Source organism: Bufo gargarizans, chromosome 10 (assembly GCF_014858855.1).
Source record: "Bufo gargarizans isolate SCDJY-AF-19 chromosome 10, ASM1485885v1, whole genome shotgun sequence".
NCBI lineage: Eukaryota > Metazoa > Chordata > Amphibia > Anura > Bufonidae > Bufo > Bufo gargarizans.
The window spans coordinates 20,277,471-20,296,059 of NC_058089.1; the positions used below are offsets into that span (position 1 = coordinate 20,277,471).

The 18,589-nt window shown below is 47.9% G+C and overlaps 1 protein-coding gene across 3 annotated transcripts in view; it reads right to left on the minus strand.

The window, feature by feature from the left end:
• AMBRA1 (autophagy and beclin 1 regulator 1) overlaps nucleotides 1-18,589 on the minus strand; it is a 97,702-nt gene that overhangs the window by 47,668 nt on the left and 31,445 nt on the right. For all 3 annotated transcript variants that reach the window (XM_044269996.1, XM_044269995.1, XM_044269997.1), the window contains exons 8-9: nucleotides 3,164-3,250; nucleotides 1,123-1,302 (exon numbers count right to left, since the gene is read on the minus strand). In XM_044269996.1, coding sequence (XP_044125931.1) covers nucleotides 1,123-1,302; nucleotides 3,164-3,250 — 267 coding nt within the window. The remainder of the gene's footprint in view (nucleotides 1-1,122; nucleotides 1,303-3,163; nucleotides 3,251-18,589) is intronic.

The following is an 18,589-nucleotide window of genomic DNA, read 5'->3' on the forward strand; positions in this document are numbered from 1 at the left end:
GCCAATGGTGATCAGCTGATCGATGGATCATCTTTTTCATTGTGAGGCAACCCCTTTAAACAATACGAGTCAATATCGCACCTTAAAAGGGGGTGACCACCGTTTGGAAAGGGGTTTGCCAACCCCCCCTCCCCACCCCCCTCCTGGGCAGACTCTGCAAAAGTGAAGCATACTTACCTGCTTCACTTTCGCACCCAGCTGCCATACTCGGATCCTCCGCCGTCAACATCCGCTGTGACACCGCTGCAGCCAATCGTTGACCTGCTCCCCTTGTGTCATGTCAACTGGTCACGTGACACAAGAGGAGCAGTTCACTGCTGCGGTCAGGTATTGGATGCAGTGGAGTCAAAGTGGATGTTGACAGTGGGGGATTCGAGTGAGGCAGTCAAGGCCATGGAGCAAAGGAGCAAAGGAGCAGGGACCCAGTGGCGGGGAGCAGGTAAGTATGCTCCCCTTTGCAGGTGTACCCTGGAAGTGGGGTTTGCCAGAACACCCCCCCTCCCAAAAGTTGGCCAACCTGTTTAAGCCATGCCTCCTTGTGGGCCAAGTCCCGCACCCATTGCTGGAAAAGTCGAAAACCGTGGTGAACACTTAGCAAAGATGACTCAAAGCATGTATGCCATTCTTTTGGCGCAATTTCATTAGTAAATCTTCCCGCTGTAAGCTCCTGGACCAGAGAAAGGGTGGTTTGAGGTTTTTTTTCTCAGAAGATTACCAGCGCCAATCTGCACAGGGTAGGACGCGGTGCCAGGCGTACAAGGAGAAGTGATAAGTGGATGCCGTGTTTACAGCACAGATAAATAGGAGCTGAAATGCGGAGAACTGGCGGTGGATATGGAGAACAGCTCCGGGAGAAAAGAATTTGATTATTTCATGTGTCCCTATTATATCAGGATTACAGATTACACGAGGAGCGACGCCCTGCTGAGGGTGGAATATATAAATAAAAAAAGAGCCGGCAACCTCATTTATAAGAGAGCTTCCCAGGCCGCACTGAACTCCGGTTATACAGCAACCTATTTACGGGCCAGAAGTAATGGTGGCGGCTCCAGGTCATTTGGGTAAAAGGATGAGACTGAGGATGTGTGTCAGTGTGGGGCAAAAACAAGACATGGCCCTTACTCAAACTCCTCGAACTCCAGGTCTCCAGTCTCCACGGCCCCTTGTCCCTCGCTGGAGGAAGGCGCAGAGGCCGACGATCGCAGCCGGTTCTGCTGGTACCGCATGGAGCGCTGCCGGATGCTGTCCCTCCGAGACAGGTACTGAATCATCCTTTGTGCGTAATAGGCGGCTGGTGATAACCTGCAGAGGTAAGAGAAACGCCAGTCAGCACAAATACATAAAATGTCATCTACAGGCGGAAGACCTGAAAATGACCAACGTGCTGGAGCTCAGCCGTTATTAGGCCCCGTTCACACCGCAGCTTTTGAGCAGAAATTTAGTGTGGATCTTGCACCAAAAAGTCCACGGCATCCCATCCAGCTTCCGTTATTTGAAATAAGAGGCTGCACCGCCAATCATGTGGCCACGGTTTGTTAGCCGCAACCGCGCCAAAAAATGCTGCATGAACACCAGGCACCATGTGAACGGGGACTTATAAAGAGGACCTGCCCACTCTCCTGACATATCTGTTTTAGGCCTGTTTCACACTTGCGTTGTGGCTTTCCGGTTTTGAAATCCGGCAGAGGGTCTCAAAACCGGGCCAAAACGGATCAGTTTTAGTCCCCATTTATTGTCAATGTGGACAAAAGTGACCAGGATGCATTCATTTTTTTTTCTGACCAGATACAAAACCGCTGTAAGCTGCATTTTTTTTTGTCCGGTCTGTGAAACAGGTACAAACCGGATCAGGCATGAAAATCATTGTAAGGCACTATTGCCGGATCCGTTTTTTTCTTGTTAGCGAATTTAACGGATCCCCCGCCCATTAACGTACAATGAGTTTTATACTGGATCCGGTTTGTTCAGTTTAGATTTAATACAACCAGATACTGGCAGGAACCGATGCATGCAGATGTATTAAACGCAAACGACAGGTTTAATTACGTTTTTAAAATCTCCTGCCGGATCTCAGAACCGGAAATCCACAACGCAAGTGTGAAACAGGCCTTGGCTCAGTACATACTTAATTCCCCACAAATCAACAATTCTGAAGCATCTTTTCTTACAATTTTGCATTGTGTTGTTCCTTTGTTAATCCTCCTGGAAAAGCATGACTAAAACTGACAACTGGAGGACGCTATTCTCCGTGTTTATGACGCCATGTCTGACTAACCAGTACTGACAATGTCAGAGTGTAGGGACACAAACTACTGCCAAGGGGAATGGTAACACCCAATCGTTCTATTAGTCACACAATTCCAGGAGGAATAACAGAGAAACCACACAATGCAGTATGAGTTCTAAGTTATATGCTACAAAATTGACTAAATTCGTATTATTTACTAAAGCCGACATCTCGGGGGCGCAGAAACCTCCTCTCTAACAGACAGACCCTTTTGGGGATTTTTGCATGTGGGTTTTTTTTTTAGTTTTTTTTCTATTGTGCTACCAAAATTTATTTTTTAATTCTTAGCTTTTGCTTTTTTTTTTTTATTTGCAGACGGACACTAAAATAAAGCACTAAAATTTGTCCGGATGTGTAATCTATAACTCAGGTAAGGGTCGACACTGGCAGAACTGACCCAATCGCTATGCTGTGGGCGGCAGAAGGGGGTCATCTGGCAATCTCCAGGTCCAAAAGAGACAGCAGCATTGCCGCCGTCGCCTCCACGAGCACTATGTAGGCTGCAAGAGAGAATACCGAAGTGGTTGCAAACTGCCTCCGTCTTCTCCACAGGGTTGCTGATCATCTGTCAGCTGGACACCCAACAGGGTGGATGCAGTAGCTTTAAAACCGCGCAGTAAGGTTACAGCACAGGTTTACATCCTAGTATGATGCCCTATAGTTAGACTTTTATTTGGTACTTGCTATGTAGCTTCTCATTGCTCATTCCTAAATCATTACTTATGATGGATCCCCTACTTTTGTAAAGGTTTATAGGGGGTTATGTTTTGTAAGATCTGCTGTTGGCATGCAGAGGGTTATACAATTCTCTACTGTATGCCAATAGGTCCAGCTTCACCCGGCGCCATGTACCGTAACGGAGACAGAAAGCCTCACCTGGCTGGATCGGGGTAAATGGGATGCTCTCGGGATCCAGTGCCATCATAACGGGACAGAGAGATCAGGGAGGACTCCAGGAGCCGCCTAGAAGAGAAAATTCGGAGATTACTCATACATTACTATAACACTGGTCCAATGCTGGCCACGGCCTGACCCCACAGACCCCCATAGGCTCTTTCCCTGTCCTATCTAGAGCTGAGGTTCCTAGCCTTAAGGCCTCATACACACAAAACGTATTTTGTTTCTGTGTCCATTCCGTTTTTTTAAGAATAGGATGCGGACCCATTCATTTCAAGGGGTCCGCAAAAAATGCGCATCAGTATGTCCGTTCCGTAGCCCCGCAAAAGTAGCCCCGCAAAAAAAAAATAGAACATGTCCTATTCTTGTCCGTTTTAGGCATTGTTACAATGGATCTGCAAAAAAAATAAAAAAAATAAAAAAAAAATTATGGCATACGGATGGCATCTGTTTTTTTTTTTTGAGGACTGCAAAACACATACAGTCATGTAGCCTAAAGCAGAATGTGAGACAGACTAACCAGAGACATGGTGAAGCCCCACCATGTGTTTTAGTCCGTCATGCACAACAAGTAGCTGCCTCCAATCGCTAGGTAGTGTTCGGCATGACTGGATTCTTGCAGCAATGGCCGCGCTCCGCCTCTTTAGTAGCTTGCCGGATGCATCTTCTGATGCCTACAGTCCAAGGATCGCAGACAATGAGCCAGCAACTTATGCATAAGTCTGATGAAGGACCTTCTACTGGGCAGAAACGTTTCCTGGACTGATGCGATCCCTTGCAGAGATTGTGCAGACGTACTCTCCTGACATTGTGCGTGGAAAGACCTAAACGGCCCATCAGGCGGTTGGGTTCCTGGGGTAACTGTGTGATGCCCAGCAAGTATCACGCATCGGGTCCTATTCTAATCATTGAGTGCTGCGCAGTCGCTTCTCTCTGTGCTCAACGTCAGACTGGATGGGCTTGCCTGGACCAGCCCTTTAAGTACATTTAAGACTAGATTCAAGCTTCTCAACCCACGGGGTATCTGCTATACCATCAGGGTTTACTTTGCTTTTACAGGCAATTCAAGGTATTCTCGTAGCCTTGGGGGCACTTTGATGCAATGTCTTCAATCATAGGGTGCTCGGCATTTTTCATTTGACTTGAAGCATCCTTAGATCTAACTCGACAATTAAAGGGAGTCCGTCACCTCATTTTCACCAATATAACTAAGGCTACTTTCACACCAGCGTTAATATTTCCAGGTATTGAGATCCTTCATAGGGTCTCAATACCGGAAAAATAGGCTTATCAAAGATAATACAACCGGATCCGTTCATAACGGATGCAGACGGTTGTATTATCAGCAACGGAAGCGTTTTTGCTGAACCCTGCCGGATCCAGTAAAAACGCTAGTGTGAAAGTAGCCTAACAACACTGCCCCATAGACGATTGCAAACGCTTTCCAAGCATACCCGTGTGCACTGTGTGTCTGTATTCCATGTCCAGGAAAAGCACAAGGGCTCATGCACACAACCTGTATGTATTTTGCAGTCCTGGCAAAAAATATGGAACAGCTGGCCCCTAATAGAACAGTACTATCCTTGTCCGTTTTTGTGGAACGGAAATACGGAAACGGCATGCACACGGAGTAACTTCCTTTTTTTTGCGGACCCATTGAAATGAATGGTTCTGCATATGGTCCACAAACCTAAAACGGAAAGAAAATACGTTCGTGTGCACGAGCCCTTATTCTGCTGAAAAACAGCTCCCAAGTGCCCGGCTGAAAGTGAAAGTAAAAACTGCTTCTTCTGACATAGTGGATATAATGCTGTGGTTCTGGGATAATTTGAAAGGTGGTCAGGCCCATATTTTTAGCTGGTACCAATGCTAAAGCAGCCCTCCCCTCTTCAGTCTGGTTTGCTTTGGGCACTTGGGAGCTGTTTTCCAGCAGAATAAGGGTCCATTCGCACATCCGTATGTGTTTTGCGGATCCACAGACACCGGCACTATAATACAAAATGCCTAATGTTGTCCGCAATTGCGGACAAGAATAGAACATGTTCTATTTTTTTTTTAGAGACGTGTGAATGGACCCTTAAAGTTCTTTTCCTAGACATGGAAGACAAACCCAGTGCACACAGGCGTCTGCAATCTCCTGTGATACAGTGCTCTTAGATATGACAGACTGCCTTTAACACTTGGAAATCCCCCTCTGAGATACGACCAGTGGGCTCTATGTTGCTCCGATGGTCTGGTTGCCCCTCCTGACCACCAGGGCTCCTATATGCAGTAGGACGCTGCACTGGGCCATAAGTCTCTAGGTCAGGCGTGCCCAACCAGAACTGCAACTCCCAGCATGCCTGGGCAGCCTACAGCTATCAGCCTATAGCATGGCATGGGGGGAGTTCTAGTTTTGCAATAGCTGGAGGGGCCACAGGTTGGGCAGGACTGCTCTAGGCGATATGTCAGTAACTTAAAGGAGTGTTGGTCACCCTTGCAAAAGGCTGAATCATGAAAAAAATTAAAATCAAGATCAAAGAGCAAGACACGGCACTGGAATACTATACTCCAGGGATCACGTGATAATACGGCTTGCACGGATGAGATTATTAAAGGCTCACACCCATCAGGCGGCTTTGGGCCGGGGCCATGTACTGCTTGGTACTAAACAGCCTTCTAGAAGTCTTTCCTCATCTTGGTCAGTAATCAACTTGACTCTTGGTGGGCTCGCTCTGCGTCTGACCACTAGGACCCCCACCAATACCAATAATAGAGGGGATGCAGGACTGCGCCTTTCTAATTTTTCCATGCACCGGCCACTCCAGCACTGCAGGGAAGGGCCAAATTTGGTTTAAATCGACCTGTGCGCAGGAGGGTGGCTGAGGACCACTGCGCAGGGGTAAGACAGTGAAGGGCACACAGCGCTATACCACCAAACAAAGTGATGGCACTATGTAATCAATCACTTTATGAGACAGTAATGCCCCTTTAAATTCTACACTACAGTCACGCAGCCTGAAGAAGGGCGCGCAATTACCAGAAACGGTGACCCGATATAATCCAAAGTAGTTTTTCAATCAGAAAGAGACCGGTCTCATCTGTAATTTAAAGGGTCGTCCGCCCTGTGGCGTCCAAAGGTCCCGGCTTAATTTCAACATGCCCGATCCTTTGTTCTCAAGGGAGATAAGCCACCATTGGGCGTACACCCCTCCCCCCATTGAGAACATATAGGGGGGAAATCGGGAAGAACAGCTGTCTGCTGAACAAGTGTTAGAATGACAGATATCGGATGGGAATGGCCGGCTTACCCTTATACATAACGGCGGCCATGTTGGTATTCCAGTTGCTAACTAGAATAGAATTAAAGTGACAGCGTCACAATCTAGTACCTGACCGCCCGATGATGCGCCTCTCACCGCCGGATGCCTACTTCATCAGGAAATGCAGCTGCACGGCTGTGACAGCGTCACGGAAGGGGACAATTCAAGGACTTGTATTATTTCGGCTACGGTTCTACAGCAATTTCTACTCACAAGTAGATGGCGGTGGTAAAAAGTAACCCCTGGCACAACCTGCATGCTTCCATATAGAACGACGCGGTGGTGACAATCAAAAGAATTCCAAAAAAACAGTCAGAATTTTCCAGATTTGTCACCGCCCCCCCCCCACCTTCCATAGGGAAACAATGTGATCATGCAATTGCTGCAGTAAACCCGCCACCAGACATCGCCGTGAACCCCTAGGATTTTGGAATTTTTCCTAAACCGCTATGAAAGTCTTTAAAAGACGGCTCCTACAGGTAGGTCTGACAATAGGGCTCACTGCTCCGATTGAAGATGAAACGCCATTTGTTCAGCTCTCAATCCTCCATCGCTGCGGAAACTTGGAAGGTTTTTTTTTTTTGTTTTTTTTTAAGCTCTTAATTCCATTAAATGGAGAACCTTCTGCTGCAAGGAGCAGATTTTCCGCCTGGCGACAAAGCAGACGTAAGGGAGGGCCGATCTGCAAAGAGTGGAACCGCAGGAAGGCACACGGGGCGAGGAGGAGGTAATTTATTCAGGAGGCTGGAAACAGATCGGTAAATTATTTGCAGATTTCGGGGCAGTGGAAACGCAAATGATATATCACATGACCCGCGTGCCAGCATCCCAACACGGACCCGCCGTAAACGGAACGAGGGGGGAAATAAAAAAAATTACACAGGAGCGTTGGTCAGAGTAATTCTCACACCCCACAGTGCTTCCTAAAATCATAGTCTCCACGCCTCTAGAAATGGTTTAATACAGGGATATCCAGCCTGCGGCCCCCCAGCTGTTGCAAAACTACAACTCCCAGCATACCCAGATAGCTGTAGGCTGTCCAGGCATGATGGAAGCTGTAGTTTTAGCAGGTTGGGCATCTCTGATTTAATCAAAACATCACAATACAACGTAGGAAGACCTACGTACAACGCACAGGCATACAACGCATATATACGCTGTCAAAATGTTTCCCCATAAAGGGCTTCTGGCAGCAGGATCAACCCTATTAAACCAGCCATAAGGTCTGATCCTGCTGATTAAAAATATATCTCACCCCCCCCCCCCCCCCCATCAGTTGCTATATTTCGGACAAATGCTTTTTTGTTTTATTTTGCAAATTAATGCTTAAAGGGGTTGTCTCACCTTGAATGCAGGTGGCATGTCACCAATGTCAGATAGGTGCGGGCACCTATCTATAGAACGAAGCTCCCAAAGCGAAGGAGAGCACACTGAATGCGTGGCCACTGGCCACCTTTAATTATTTGCGGCGTGCTCAGCTATTTTCGCAAGTTGGGAAAGCACGTTTTTTGGGAATAGCACTTGGAAACTACTTTTTGGGAGAACCTGTACGATTAGGACACCGAAGGCCTATTTCATCATGGTCTGACACAGTCTGGTATCTTCTTGGAGGCTGGTCATCTATGAGCCTGAAGACTTTCTCCTAAGGTCTATGATCAACTGGGAACAGGATCAATCCCTAAAATCCCCTTGATAGTTTTGGTTCACAACCGACAGGTTAGGCCATGCTATAGTTGACAGTCATGGACAAAAAGTTTTGAGTCTGGCACAAATTTGGATTTTCTGCTTCGGTTTTTAAGGAGACTTGCACTCAAGATTTTTTATAAAAAGAGTGAGTCTGATGGATTGCAATTAATTGCCATGAAAATTAACGTAATCACAAAACCTCAATTTCCACTGCATTTTAGCCCTGCCAGAAAATGCTAACATGTCAGTGATCTTCTCGTTAGCTCAGGAGAAAGTGTTAAGAAGGACAAGCAGGTGATATCACTCTGTCATGCTGACCGAATTAGAAGAGCAGGCTGGTTGCTTTAAGTTATTGTCTTCTTCTGTTAACTATAGATATCTCCAAGGAAATGTGAAGTCATCATTGCTTTGCATCAAAAGGGCTCCACAGACAAGGTGTCACGGTCCCTCAGGTGACTGATGACAGGAGTTCAAGGAGACTGGCTAAGCGTGCAGGAATCTAACAGCCTCCTTGATTTCTCTTGTTTCAGTGTTAATAGGGTTAATGACCACTTCCCTTTTCTCAGCTGTTGCTCAGTGGTCATCACTTCTACCCTTTATAGTCTCACCCCACCTTTCTGACTATGCGGTTGATAGCTTCATTTGGGTTTGGCTGAGCTGGTGTGAGATCCTCTCTGGTGTTCTTGTTCTTCCATCTCTAAAGAAGTTAAGTGTTGCGTTTGTTTGTATTTGTTATATTCCCTGTTGTTGTATCTGGGCCCTGAGACAGAGACTTCCATTCGTCCATCTGGGGAGGAATGGGTTGTCTCTGGTCCTAACCTTATTCCAGGGCCTTATGGGAAATGAGGGCCTAGGTATCCTGCATATGGATATTCCTACCTTCAAGGTCTATTCATATTGATAGGTAGTTAGGGCCCGGATTAGGGTTGTTTAGAAGATGACCTGTTCCTTCCCTAGTTTCCAGGCCCAGTTACTGTTCCCCTTTCCTCCTGTGTTCAGTGTGGAGTTTTTCCCCCACACTGATCGTGACACGAGGACACTGCTGCTTGTAAGATTGCACCTAAGTCAACCATTTATCGGATCAGTCGAGAACTTCAAGGAGAGAGGTTTAATTGCTGTGAAAAAGGCTTCAGGGTGCCCAAGCAAGTGCCAATCTCCTAAAGAGGATCAGGTCACCACCAGGGCAGAGCTTGCTCAGGAATTGCAGCAGGCAGTTGTTAGTGCATCTCCACATACAGTGAAGTGAAGGCTTTAGGCCAAGAAGTGAAGCAAAGAAGCCACTTCGCTCCAAGAAAAGCATCAAGAACAGATGACATTCTGCAGCAAGTATGGGTATTGGACTGTAGAGGACTGGGGGGGGGGGGGGGGGGGGGAAGGTATTTACCCTGATGAAGCCCTGTTCAGACTGTTGGGGACATCTGGAAAAATGTCTGTAGAAGCAATGGTGAGCCCTACCATGAAGGCCTGTGTCATGCCAACAGCTTCTCATTTAGGGAGTGGGCTCACTCACAATTCCACCTAAGAACACTGCCATGAATATGGGATCAAAACATCCTCCAACCACATCTCCCAACCATCCAGGAGCAAAGTGGTGATGAGCAATGCTTTTTCCAGCATGATGGACACCATGTCACAAGGCAAAAATGAGAACTAAGTGGCCAGGTGAACAAAACATTGACATTTTGGGCTCATGCACAGGAAACTCCCCAGATCTCAAGAAGCTGATATCCAGCATGCCAGGCCAAACTGCAGAAGTCTTGAAAAAGAAGGGTCAACACTGGAAATATTGAGTTTTTGCATAAACTTGATGGATTTGTCAAGAAAAGTAAAAAAAAAAATAAAAAAAATAAAATAAAATGTAACATATACCATAGAAACAACTCTGACAAAAAGATCCAAAAACATTGAAGCAGCAAACTTTGCTGAAAACCAAAATGTGTGTCAGTTTGAAAACTTTTGGCCATGACTGAGGGATAGTTCAACAAAGCCCTCAAAGAAGGTGACGTTATAGCTGGGAGCAGACACCGAGCCTTTACCAGGGTGTGAGCGACAAGCAGAACCCTTTACTATTCCTCTGCTCTGAGGGGGGGCATCAAAAACCGAACGGGTTGAGCGGGATGAAAAGTGAGGAGACGGAGGCCATTCATTGAATTCTCTTGGAACCTCTGAAACCGAGCGGCTGATTCACAGGCGCGGGGATTTTCCTTTTTGATTTGGAGTGCTTTTGTACTTTGCCGTTTCATTAAAAAATGTTCCATTTTCTCCCAGATTGGAATTTACATATCCTATTAGGACGAACAAAGGAGTGGAAGACGCGGCACTGACGAGGCTCGTCTCCGTTCGGTGCCGCTCCCCCCCTCCGGCACTGAAAAGGACGGGTGGATGCGGGCTACCATTCTCTGGAGCGGAAGAATGGAATTGAGGACAGAGAAAGATGCTGAATTGTGTTTAACGCTACGAAAAAAAAAAAAACTTATCTGTGACAGCAGGTTTAGAGCGGCGCTGCAGGAAAACGCCAACTTGCCTCGAACCGCGTGGAGCCTGCAGCTAAGCTTCTTTTCACAGAGGACAGATAAAGAAAGAGGGGAGAGAAAGCAGAAGCAGATAAGGGAAGAGAAAGAGAGGGAAGTGGGTATGGGACGTACGCAGATGGCAGCGAGGAGAAGTCATAAAGGGGAACTCTACCTGGAGACGAGCAAATATGGATGTCCGTAAAAAGATCGTAGGGCAGCGGCAGAGACGGGATCCGCACACACCTGCTATCGATAGACTGATCTGTGCTCAGAACACTGCAGCATGAAATTTTCTCTGCGCTGCAGTCATCTCATTATCATCACAGGCAGGATTACAATAACAGATAGCAAGTGTACACAGATAACACAGGATACGCATATGTTTTATCGCACCTCTAGATGCTGCAGACTCGTGCTTTTTACATGGGACTCAACTAAACTTGGTCATGGGCTTGATAGTTACCGGGGACCTCACCGATTCTTAAAATGTAGGGGGCCCAGATTCTTTTAGAGACAGACTACTGGTCCCAACCATGTGTTGTGTCTGGTATTATACCACAGTCCTAAGAAGTTTTGGTACTCAGAAGAGAATGAACCAGTAGGACCCCTGATGGTGCATCCTAGTGGTAGGAGGTCATCACTGTCTATACTGGGAAAATCCCCCCCACTAGACTGTTTTGCTGACCCCCCCACACACAAGGCGAACATAAACATTACACCGACGTGTAATCAGCCGTTTGAGAAGGCACCGGCGCTCTTACCACGCACAGCGCCATACATAGTATAGCGGCCGCGCTGGGTATCGCACTTAGCCATGTGACCGATGAACGTGACGTCACTCAGCGCTACTGCTCTATAGAGCGCCACCCCTTGGCTGGGTGTCTGAACTGCCATCATTTCCATCTATATATCTCCTTGAATACACTATGTATATAAGAATACAACTGTGAACTACTTCAGAGATGGATCAGTGCGATCTGTATGTGCAGGATGGGAATCAAGACTCTGAACCCCATGGTCTACATCCAGGCTAGTGAAGAGTTAAAGGATAGCCTCTAAGGTATGCAGAGCCCCCCCCCCCCCCCCCCCAACCACTTCTATAAATATCCCCCCCTTCCTCGGAGAGCAGCACCTGGCAGCTCAGCGGATGCTCGGTGACGGCAGTGGCTACATCTGGATGCAGCGGGGAAGCCTCTGGCCAGGTCAGACCTGCTTCACCGATTTCCTGGAGAGTCCGCCTTCAGTACCAACTAAAAATAGGTATCAGCGCGGCCGCCCTGGATTCATAGACACTGAGCTATTCTCATTATACCAGAAAATCGGCCTGCGGTGTATTTAGAGCATTTTACAGGCTGTGGACACCTTCAGGGCAATTTTTATTTAATGATTGCATTTTACTCATTTGGGGAAAACAATTATTTTTTCAATCTTTATAAAAAAAATGTCAGCGGTTTCAGACATAGGAGTTAAAAAAAATAAAAATAAAAAATCTGCCTGTTGGCAGAGTATAATTTCTCAGTCCCATCAGCTGAAGGCTCATGTGAAGCCTGATCTCTGATCTCCTCATCTTAATCATAGCTAGCTCACTATAGCTAAACTCAACCTGACAAGAATGAGCATTTATGGAGGTCAGAGATAAGGCTTCACATGAGCCATCAGCTGACGGGTCTCAGAAGTGATACTCTGCAAACAGACTGATTTTTAAACCCTGCATCTCAAAAACTGCTGAAATGTTTTAATTAAGACCAACTTAAGGGAAGGAGGAAGATTTTTAGTCCAAAATGAGTAAAAAGCAAAATCAGAAAAAACTGCTCTGAAGGCATCTACAGCCTTTAAGCTCACCCACTGCCTGGAAGGGAAAGAAGTAAACCAGACGAGGAGTCTTTGCTCTCCCCGGAGATAAGGGACCCTGTGGGAAAAATCAAATTCGGCTTCTTTATCCCTAGAGGACAGGCACAGAGTTAAAGGGGCACTCTTATATTATAAAGTGATGACGGCTCACTCAGATATGCCAACACTTTATGATCGGTGGGCATTCAACCTATAAAACTACTATGAATGCCCAAAACGAAGGGGCTGCAGCGGTATTTGACATCAGCAGTTCACTACACAACCACGGAAGCGGACACGGAGCTACACCAGTGCTGCGTCCCCTTCATTTTCAGAGGTCGGACCCCCTACTGATCATAAAGTGGTGGCATATCCTAGCAACAGGCATCACTTTATAAGATGAGCATACTCCTCTAATTCCTATACAGGTTCCTGGGCAGCTCATGACGGCCACTACACAAGCAGCTGCTCAAGAGAAGCCGTGTGTTCAAGGACCCCTGCGGACCTTCGGAAGGATGGGGCTAGGTGAGTATAACCTGGGGCAGCGGGCAATATCCTGTCTGAGAGAAAATAAAAACGGCATTTTCCATTTTTCTTCCTGCTCGGAGGGTCGCTTTAAAGATTTTGGCTCTCGAAGACAACCTTTTCCATATGGGTTTTTTGAGATTTTAATACCGATGATCTTACCCTCTGGATAGGTCATCGGCATCTGATCTTTGAGGGTCCGACACCTGGAATCCCTTCTGACCGGCTGTTTGAGAAGGCAACGATACTCACAGCTCACCAAGCACAGCGCTGTACACTCTACAGCGGCTGTTCTTGGTATTCGCGCTCAGTCCCGTTCACTTCTATGGGGGCTGAGCTGCTCCTAGGCCACGTAACCGATGAACGCGACATCCCACGGCCTAGGAAAAGCTGCAAGAAGGCCGTGGCGCTACTGCGAGCACCGCTGCCTTCTCAAACAAATGATCGGTGGGGGTCCCGGGTGTCAGACCCCCACTGATCAGATACTGATAACCTATCCAGAGGATAGGTCATTAGTATTAAAATCAGAGCAGTGACACGGTTACCAACTCCATCCACTACACAATGGACAGAGCTGGGTAGTTCCAGCATCGGAGCCACTCTAACTGCCGATTGGTGAGGTGTCTGACCGCCACCGATCAGATATTGATGGTCTATCCGGAGGACAGGCCATTCATAGTAAAATCTTGGTCCGCCCCTTTAAGCAGATACAGAGGAAAATAATCAGGTCTTGCGTTGTCTGCTCCGACAGCCGAATGATGGATCGCTAGGATAATTTGACATTTAGAAAAGTCAGGGTTTTTAGAAAACGTATGATGAAAGCGTCAGGATGAATCGCGAATGAGAAGCAGACCTGCACAAATGTCCCTCGTGTCCCGAAAGTGATCAATGGTTGCCATGTCCAGTACTACCATTGATCGGAGCGTTACCACCGCATTTAGAGGCCTCCTACCAAATGGTTGACTGGACGGGACGGCATTTCAGCTCAGGTCAAGGATCGCTAGCTTCCCTTTCCTGAAGCTTAGGGAGAGCACGTCTTCCTCCTGGCTTCGGGGCAGTTCCCTCCAAGAGCCGAAGTGAATGGAAGCAGTGAGGCGGTGCAATTCCAGAGCTGGAGTGACTACAGAAGACGTGGTCCGGCATGCCCCCTCTACCAACCAGTCACAGCTGGTGGAGGGCTGAGGAAAATGGTGAATATTGGTGTCCGGCACACACGCATGACTGGCCAAGTACGCATGTGTATGGAAGGACCAGGAGCAAGTGCTGGCGGCCAAACAAGGGTCGGGGCGAAAGCTATCCAAGAGAGTAAAGACAACCCCTTTAAGAGAGCAGGAGGGCGGATACCTCTACACCAGGCATGCTCAACCTGCAGCCCTCCAGCTGTTGTACAACTACAACTCCCACAATGCCCTGCTGTAGGCTGTTCGGGCATGCTGGGAGTTGCAGTTTTGCAACAGCTGGAGGGCCGCAGGTTGAGCATCCCTGCTCTACACTAAGGCTGCTGTAATGGTCGACACCCGAAAAAAGTAAGTCACGCAAAAACCAACGGGTGACTTTCAATCACAACACCCCCCAAGCACCCCCCCCCCCGTTCTATGCTAGATCGAATTGACACCCGTACAGGCAGCCCAGCACCCCCTCATCACGCCAGACAGCCGCGTCTTCCCACGTGTCCGACCGCAGACATTAGTCAGTCCTCCGCTGCTCATTAAGCATGCGTTATTTGAGTCATTAACCGGAACAGAGATAATTAACCTCGCACCTCCAATCTGTCGTGTGTAAAACCTCTCATTTTCCATCTCTGTCAATGACACGGGGCTCCTCTCTCCTATATGTAACGCTCGTTGAGAGGTCCCGACTCCGGCAAGCCTGTTATTAGGAACAGCGGTGCCAGCGCCGATCGCACGCCGCTAATTGCTATATACAAATGACTCCCTTCCCCAAATCACAGCCTGCGGATCTCTATATGTCACTGCTGAAAGCCTCATCTGAAGAAACAGCTGGGCTTTAACTATATTATATATACGCGATGTGGTGATGTATAGAGCGCTGACGCATTTCAGGCCAGAGTCGTCAACGATCAGTCATAACATTAAAACCTGATACCCATGAACAGCCGTCATCTCCTGCGTGTCCCAACCCCTTTGCAGGAACTTCTCCATCTACTTGTCCTACAATAGCTCTACCCCACCCACGTCAATAAGCCTTGGCATCCATGTCTTTGCCACCAGTTCACCCATTGCCCTTCCTTGGACCACTTTTGGTAGGTACTAACCACTACATCCCAGGAACACCCCACATGATCGCCCATCGTAAATTTAGTCCTCGTCACAGTCCCTTGCCCACGTTTCCTGTTTCCAACCCATCAACTTCAAGAACTGATGGTTGCCTTGCTGCCTAAGGGTGCGGCCAAAAGTCCTTATTCTGGGCCGCCGCCGCCACCTTTCTATGGTGGCCCAGTCTAAGCTCTCCCGTGCGGAAGACAGCAGTGACGTGAGAGCCGGGCTCCTGCTGGAATGGCCCATACCGGCAGAGGCACCAATCCAGGAGTGTTTAACCCCCCATAGAAGCCACAGTCAATAGTGACTTTTCATCAAGGACCACAATGCAAGTAGCGAGCGACAGCTGCTACGTTTCTGAGATTGGGCTGCGTCCTTACCGTCAAATCACAGCTATTACATAGTCGGGCAACGGCGAGCAACCGAAAAGTTGCAAATGTTCTTGGTTGCACGATTTTCCTGAGACTTGCGGCTTTCATAGGTGTGCATTGGTGCGGCCGATCAGCGAATTATAGAACATGCCCTATTCTTGTCCGTTTTGCAGACATGAATGAGGGCTGCGAGGGCCTGAGAAGAGTGCAGGACGCACGCGGCCGGTATCAGTGTTTTGCATGCATATAATTGTGTGCATGAGGCCGAAAGAAGATTCCAGTCCATCATGCCTAGTACAGGGCTTCAGGGTTTGGTACATAACACAGGGATCCACCGGAGGCCTGCACAAGGCATAACACAGGGTTAGCTTTTCCAGGAAAGGGGTTTTGCGGGTTTTTAATATTGATGACCTATCCTCAGGATGCCTCTTTCTAGGCTGGTGACGTCACATTCATCGGTCACATGGTCTACGTGCAGCTCAGTCCCATTCAAGTAAAATGGGGTTGAGCTGCAGTACCAAGCACAACCACTATCCAATGGATGGCGCTGTTAGGGATGCAGGGATGCAGACCCCCGCACATCGGATATTGATGACTAGGGATGAACGAATTTCATATTTTGAAGTTCTTGTGCGGGTTGGTGTTGCGGTATTTACTGAATTGCGTTACCACGGACATAACGCAATTTCATGACGGAATGCCTTTAAAGGCATTCCGTTATAATAGAAGTCTATGGCCTGCATAACGGATCCCCTCCGGTTTACTTTATGCTAGAGTCCTCTCCTGCATAACGTAAACCGGAGGGATCCGTTATGCAGGCCATAGACTTCTATTATAACGGAATGCCTTTAAAGGCATTCCGTCATGAAATTGCGTTATGTCCTGTGGTAACGCAATTCAGTAAATATCCGCAACACCAACCCGCACAAGAACTTCAAAATATGAAATTCGCTCATCCCTAGTTATCAATATCAGATGTGCGGGGGTCTGCCTCCCTCACAGCGCCATCCATTGGTTTAGCGCCCCCCCCCCCCCCCCCGATTGATGATCTATCTTGAGTATGGGCCATCAAAAATGCTTTTTGCCGTTTAAGGGGTATAGGGTGCCATTCCAAAAACATAACAGACCCCACACACGAGATAGGTAGTAGTCATCATGACTTACAGATCACGCATGTTGTGAGAGTCCCTGCAGAATATAAGATACTGGAGCACTCGCATTTTATTCTATCTGCCATACACCCGGGACCAGCCGGCGAGTATACACGTCTGTACCACAGGAGCCGTTAAAGGCAATTAACCTACCCTCAGCAAGAAACCCGCAGTCTACTGGAAGCCGAGGGAACGGATATACCATAACAGCAAATTAAAAGCAAACAATCCTAGAGACCAAAACGCGAAAGGCCATATCGGGCAGCCTTTGCGCTTTGCTGGAGGACTACACATCCCATGAGGCTTTTTACATTAGCCACAGGAGAGGAAGCTCGGCGGGAGGGAAGAGACATTGCGGAGAGACCAGGCGACGAGGAGAGCGTGGCCTCTACGCTGCGGCTGAATAGTTTCTCTTTAGTCCACAAGCAGTGCAGGACTTCATCGACCGGCCAAAGTGCCCGCGAAGGTGCCAGCCTGAGAGTTAAATAAAAGAGCTCATTTGCATTGTGTAAAAGTGTAGAGCGCCTGATGAGTGAAATTAGGGCACGTGAGGGGACTGCTGAGGACTAGGATACTTCCCCTCTGAGTATTACAAGGGAACGGTAGAACAGGGAGGGTTTAAAGGGGGTTTCCCAGGGATGATCTATCCTCAGGATAGGTCATCAATATCTGATTGGTGGGGGTCCACACCGGGACCCCCCCCCACCCCCGCTAATCAGCTGAAGAGATTGCAGTGCTCCAGTGAGCGTTGCAGCCTCCCGACAGCTTACAGAGCACAGCGCCACCGCTTGTATAGTGGCAGTACTTGGTATTGCAGCTCAGGCACCTTCGCTTGAATGGGGGCTGAGCTGTGCCTAGATCAGGTGATCACCGGCCGAGGAATAGGCTACGCAGCTGATCGGCGGGAGTGTTGGAATTCGGACTGCCACCAATCAGATATTGATGACCCATTCGGAAAATAGGCCATCAATATTAAACCCCCTTAAAAAAAAAAAAAAAAAAAAAAAGGACAGGTCTGCTAAAGTGGCACTCTGTTCTGGCTCATATAGGGTGGGGTGAGTTGGGGACCCCCTTCCTAGATGCCCATAGGCCCTAATAGGACATGTAGACAGGGGCCGCCTTCATAAGAAGCAGCTATTCTCAGGCGTCCAAAAACTGGGACTTTAATCAAGAGGAAAACAACCCGTTGCATGCAGATTTGCAACCGAGTTTTCTGCCAATTTCACACTCGTCATTGCAAAGGGTGAAATCCGCTAAATAAATGGACATGCTGCGGGTGGAGGAAATTTGAAAAATGTACTTCTACTGTAATACACCACAGATTTTCCGCTACATAAGGCTTGGAGCGTTCCCCTGCAAGGGCCAAAGGGTCTCCAGACGGACCATACAGGGCTCTGCCTGCAGGGGGCAATGTACACATAAAGCCCAAATATCCTCTAATGGTGACGGCTCACGCTACAGATTAGATGCAATACCTTATGTCCTGCAGCACCACCAAGTGGAAAGAAGACGTATAGCAAGTTATTGCCTGTGTCCGACAACCCCATTATATTTCCCTGCTTAAAAATGACCTCTCTGGACATGTCAGAATGTCGCTCCTAATCCTCATTAAGCATAATAAAATCTGCGTAAAGGGGATGTCTGAGTGTTTAACACCAATGACCTATCCTCAGGATATGTCATCAGTATCTGATCGTGGGGGTCCGACACCCGGCCTAGGAGCAAGTGAAAGGGGCTGAGTATAATAC